This window comes from Rutidosis leptorrhynchoides, chromosome 11, assembly GCF_046630445.1.
Source record: "Rutidosis leptorrhynchoides isolate AG116_Rl617_1_P2 chromosome 11, CSIRO_AGI_Rlap_v1, whole genome shotgun sequence".
NCBI classification, from domain to species: Eukaryota; Viridiplantae; Streptophyta; class Magnoliopsida; order Asterales; family Asteraceae; genus Rutidosis; species Rutidosis leptorrhynchoides.
In genome coordinates, this window is record NC_092343.1 from 309,266,052 (window position 1) to 309,272,032 (window position 5,981).

Genomic DNA, 5,981 nt, shown 5'->3' on the forward strand with positions numbered 1-5,981 from the left:
GCTTTGGCTAGGCAAATGGCTAAAGGATTTGAAAATAATGCGGTATTGTTTTCAAAAGAGAAGAACTACAAGAGTTCTTCAAGCAAATAAAAAGAAGAAGAGTCAATTAGTTATAAAGGTGGTAACTATGAGAAGAAACCTCCCACATGTTACAAATGTGGAAAGGTTGGTCACATTAAGAGATATTGTCGTTCTAACGTCACAAAAGCAAATGTGGCTTGTACAAGCAATGATGAAGTCAAATGGGAGCAATGTTTTACCGTGGATACGATTGTTAAGAAGAATCAATGGATTGTTGATTCAGGTTGCTCTCATCATGTGACTGGTGACGGAACTCTTCATCATGATATTAGAGATCACAATCAAAATTGAGTTGTAATTACGACCGACAACTCAACTCATCCAGTTAAAAAGGAAGGTAATGCTATTATTGATATTGACAATGATACTTTTACTTTGGAAGATGTTTATCTTGTTCCTAAATTGACCAAGAACCTAGTTTCGGTACCTCAAATAACTAAATTCAGAAAACATGTTCTTTTTGGTCCAACATATATGAAAGTCCTTGAGAATGTCAAGGAGATTGTGGGTCATGTTCTCTTTACGGGAGAAAAGAAAGGTTCTTTATTTGCTTTGTCTACAGGTGAGGCTTATGTGAAGAAAACAAGTCAAACAGACAAGGGAGCTATTTGGCATGCAAGACTAGGCCATGTGGGATATCAAATGTTATGAAAGATATTCTCACACAAGCTAGTTGATGGAATTCCACAATTAAAAATTGTTCATGAGGAGGTGATATGCCAAGAATGTCAATATGGGAAGTCACACCGGCTTCCATATAAGAAGTCAACAAATCGAAAATAAGGTTTGCTTGACTTGATTCATACGGACTTGATGGGGCAAACAAGAACACCAAGCTATAGCGGTCATTGCTATGTCATGGTGTTAATTAATGACTATTCTCGATTCACTTGGGTGAAGTTCCTAAAGGAGAAAAGTGAAGCCTTATCAAACTTCATAGAGTTCAAAGAAGCGATAGAATCTGAATTTGGGATAAAGGTAAAAGCTCTTAGGAGTGATAACGGTGGAGAATTCATGTCAAATGATTTCTTTAACTATTGTAAAATAAATGGTATTTCTCGCCAAATGACTTATCTGGATACACCTCAACAAAATGGTGTTTCGGAAAGAAAAATTGCTTACTTTGTTTCAATATGCTTATCTTGGTTACGTGACAAAGGGCTGCCTAGAGAGTTATCAGCGAAAGCATTTCAATGTGCTAGTCATGTATCTAATCGGTTACCATCTTGGCCAGGTACAAAAAAATCATCGTTTGAGTTAGCTTATGGTCGAAAGCCTAACTTAAGCTATTTTAGGGTGTTTGGTTCTATTTGTTATGTCCATATTCCAAAAGCTAACCGGACCAAACTTGACCCAAAAGCTCAAAAGTGTATTTTTGTTGACTATGACTCTCACAGGAAAGGTTGGAGGTGCATGGATCAAGAAACAAAGAAGTTTACCACTTCAAGAGATGTGGTATTTGATGAAGTGTCTTCTTAATTTTCCGAACCAAGCGAAAATGGTGAAGAAAATAGAGATTACAAATGCATGTTTCCTAACTTTGACACTCAAGAAGAAATTGAAAATAATGGTGTTTCTCAAACTGCTTCTCAAACTCAAGAAGAGACACCTAGTGAAGAAAAACCAACCCAAGTTAGAAGGTCAACAAGAGAAAAGAGACAATCAAAACACCTCAATGATTATGAGGTAAATACAGTCACAAATTGTTTCTTTTCAGGTGGCTTAATCGAAGAAACAACATGCTATGAAGAAGCTAAAGATTCTCCGGACTGGAGAAAAGCAATGCAAGAGGAAACTGATGCATTGGAGAAAAATGAAACATGTGAGCTTGTCAAGAAACCGGAAACATGTAAACCGGTTACTTGCAAATGGGTCTGTAGTTTAAAGAAGAACTCGGATGGAACCTTTAGTCGGTTCAAAGCTCATTTGGTGGCTCGTGGATTTTGTCAAAGTTATGGGCTAGATTATGAAGAAACTTTTAGCCCCGTGGCAAAAATGGTAACGGTGAGAACAATAATCTCACTAGCGGCTTACAAAGGGTAGAAGTTATGGCAACTTGATGTGAAGAATGGTTTTCTATATGGAGAGCTTGGTCGAGAGGTGTTCATGGAACAACCTAATGGGTTCACTTCAAAACAATTTTCAGATTACGTATGTCGGTTGAAGAAAGCCCTTTATGGCCTGAAACAAGCTCCGAGAGCTTGGTATGGTAAGGTAGCTCAATACCTTGTCTTTTGTAATTTTGAAATTTCTAATGTTGATTCTAGCTTGTTTGTGAAGAAAGAATCAGGTTTTCATGTCTTGGTGTTATTATATGTTGATGACATGATAATCACCGGAGGAAATGAGGAAAAAATATCTCACCTGAGTGATGACCTTTCGGTTCATTTTGAAATGAAGAATCCGGGGGAGATCGGTTGTTTTCTTGGCTTGGAAGTTGATAAGCTAGAAAATGGTTACTTAATCTCTCAAAGGGGTTATGCAAGAAGTCTCTTGGAACATTTTAACATGGGGAAGTCAAAACCTATGACTACTCCAATGGAACCAAACCTCAAGATGAAGAAAGATCAAGGAAAAGAGCTCAAGGATGTGAAGTTGTTCTGACAAATGGTTGAAAGTTTAATATATCTAACAATCACAAGGCCAGAAATTGCTTACTCGGTTAGTATTGTTTCACAATTTATGCAATGTCTAACTAATGTTCATCTTGATGCAGCTAAAATGATCCTTCGTTATGTGAAAGGATCAATGGGTCACTCTTTGTGCTACAAGAAGTGTGATGATTATTTGTTGAATGGTTTCGTAGATGCAGATTGGATGGGTAATGTCAATGATCGCCATTCAACTTTGGGTTGCTGTTTCAACATGGGTTCCGCCGTTATTTCAAGGTGTAGCAAAAAGTAAGATGTTGTTGCTTTGTCTAGCATGGAAGCGAAATATACAGCTGCAACTATGGCGGCTCAAGAATGTACTTGGTTAAGAAGATTGATTGGTGATATACTTAAAGAAGTAGATTATGTATAACAACCCTCATATTTCCATACCTGAATTGACTAATTTGACTATAGAGTTATTATCCATACGTAATATATAATTAAATTTGACATTGATCAAATATTTATTTTTAGTCGACACTTTTTGTTAACTAAAGTTTACACTAATTATATAAAATAACTTTAGTTAATATTAATATTAATGCGTATTATATTTAAAACTATATGAAACATAATTATTAATTAAATGATAAGTTATTTTAATCATTATATATATATATATATTTTTAGCTTATAAAAAAAGAGATTTTTTTATAAATTAAATAATGAGCCCATGAATTTTGACTAAATATTTTCAAAAACAAAAACTTATTAAAAACATTTTTAACATGTTTTTATTTTTTGTCAAAATTGGCACCTTTATTTTATTTATATTTTTTATTTTCACCAACCATTTTTTTCCTATAAATACCCACTTCTATTTCATAAAAACTTGTATCAAATCTTTGGAAAAACTCTCTCACAAACTTGGGAAAGTACTTGAGGTATTTTCTATATTTTTTATCGAATTGCTTTTATTTTTTTGTATATTCTTTACAAAATCGATTTTAATATATATAAATTATTTTTACATGTTATAATTAGTATTATAAGTATTATGATATATAAAAATAATTTTGATAATTTATGGAATATTATTTATAATTAAATACGAATTATGTAGTATTTAAACATAAAAACAATATAAAATTCGTAATAAAATATTAAATAGTAATAAAAATAATTATAATTTTTTTGAGATTATTATACTTTTATAAACAAGCTAAAATTATAAAAATTAAATAAATAGGACGATTAGTATTTAAAAAGAATTTACTTTTGCATTATTCTAAACCGAGAGAAATAATAAAGAAAATACAAAATAAATACAAACATGTATTAAATATTTTTATAAAATTTGTATATGATTAGTAGCATCACTATATACTTTATAAAAAATATAAAAATTATTTTTAAATTATTTTTCCTATTTATTTAATTATAGGCCGATTACAATGGTTAAATAATTAGAAAACATTAAATAAATAATATTTTGATATAAAATTTGATTTAATAATAATTTTATAACATTTTTACATAATATAGAACCTGTAAAAAATATAAAATTATTTATTTAGGTTGATTAAATATTTATTACCTAATTAAATTTGATTAATATAAACCGAGTATATATATAAAGAAAAGTGGGAAATAAATACAAAAACTTGATAAAATTATTTTTATAAACTATCCTACTGAATTGTATAATTAACTAAGTTTATAAAAATTATAAATATAATATTTAATGAATTAATATTCGAATTAACATATATTAGTATGATTTTAGATTAACATAAGTATATTACATATACTAAATTAATATTATTATTATAACTTACGGTTAATAACTAAGTATACTATATAATAAAGTATAATGCTTATAATGTAAGTTAATAACAATACATTATTAATAAACACTTATTTTATAACTATACTAATGTAATAATAATAACTTATAGTATATAATATAAGATAATCAAATTGTTAATACATTAATAAATATAATATAACATATATATATATAATAACATATAAACCTAAAGTGAAGGTTAATCAAAGATAATGTACAATTCATGTGAACTTCATCGCTACTCATGGTCGTAAGTGAATGATGTCTAGGTTGCCATTTATGGGTAAGCTTGTGGATCTCGAATGCCATGACTTAGATTCTGGTCAAGAGTCCTGGGCCCCCGGTTACATCTGGTCATTCCTGACTTATTTGATAGCAACGAAGTTTGAGTAAAGTTATACAACGTCTTGCTAAAGATTAACCCGAACTTTCTAAAATTGGAAAATTACTATAAGTGGAAACTTTCCATAAATAGTAACCTTCCGAAAATGGAAATTCTTTAGTGAACCATTACTGTCAATATAGTACTATATACTATTGTCTGTTAGGCAATGTCTGATCATACGTTCTATCTCTAGGTTGAGATCTCAGTCAAGTCCTTCCGTTCAATTCTTTCGTGGAATACTCTTTTGTGCTACTAAGGTGATTTTCATAGCCCCACTTTTTACTGTTTCATAACTGTTTTACAACTTTTGGGGTGAGACACATGTTTGCTTTATAACTGTTTTACGCTTAGACACAAGTACTAAATTGTTAACTATGCTGTCATGCTTTGATTCATGCTAAATCCCTACCGTAATATCGTTAATTGCTACGTTTAAATGCAAACTTAATTATTGTGAGTAGGCCTATTGAGAGTAACGTCTCTAACCATTCGACCGTTGGTCTTTGGTTACATAATAATGATTCCACGACACTGAAAGTACAAGGTGTCATAGGGTAAACTTATTTAGTAGCGATATTACAAAATGCAGCAACACTTTTAGATTGATATTTCTATATCAATCAACTTTAAAATAAATCTTGTGGTCTAAAACTTTGGATATTATTTATAAACCTGTGAATTTCACTCAACCTTTTTGGTTGACACTTTAAGCATGTTTTGTCTCAGGTGATGATTGAGCTAGCTGTTTGCAACTTTGTGATGATAGATTTGATGCTTGCATGGAGTCCACATCGCATATTATATTTTAGTTCGTAAACATTTATTTTACATTTTAATAATAATGTAAACATGTATTACTGCTTCCGCTGTTTTATTAACACAGGTTTTATTTAAAAAGTCTCATATAGAGTCGTTCTCGTTTATACAACTGTGTTATGATATGATTGGTCACAATTACCCCTGGTCCATTTTGGGAGGTGTGACAGAGCAGGCTGTTGTAGAGAACCAGGATTGCATTTAAGTGTGCCTTATACAATTAGGTACCTTAGCAATGTAGGACTACAACTTCTTT

At 30.9% G+C, this 5,981-nt stretch overlaps 1 protein-coding gene across 1 annotated transcript; it reads left to right on the plus strand.

Annotated features, from left to right (window-relative positions):
* The first annotated feature begins 2,688 nt into the window (after positions 1-2,688).
* Positions 2,689-2,985, plus strand: LOC139875641 (uncharacterized mitochondrial protein AtMg00810-like). Its single transcript, XM_071862961.1, has one exon. The coding sequence runs from the start codon at positions 2,689-2,691 to the stop codon at positions 2,983-2,985; it is 297 nt and encodes a 98-aa protein (XP_071719062.1).
* The last annotated feature ends 2,996 nt before the right edge of the window (positions 2,986-5,981 follow it).

Bases quoted from the DNA above. Each gene is read 5' to 3' on its own strand.
- LOC139875641 (XM_071862961.1), top strand. From the start codon at position 2,689: ATGGTTGAAAGTTTAATATATCTAACAATCACAAGGCCAGAAATTGCT.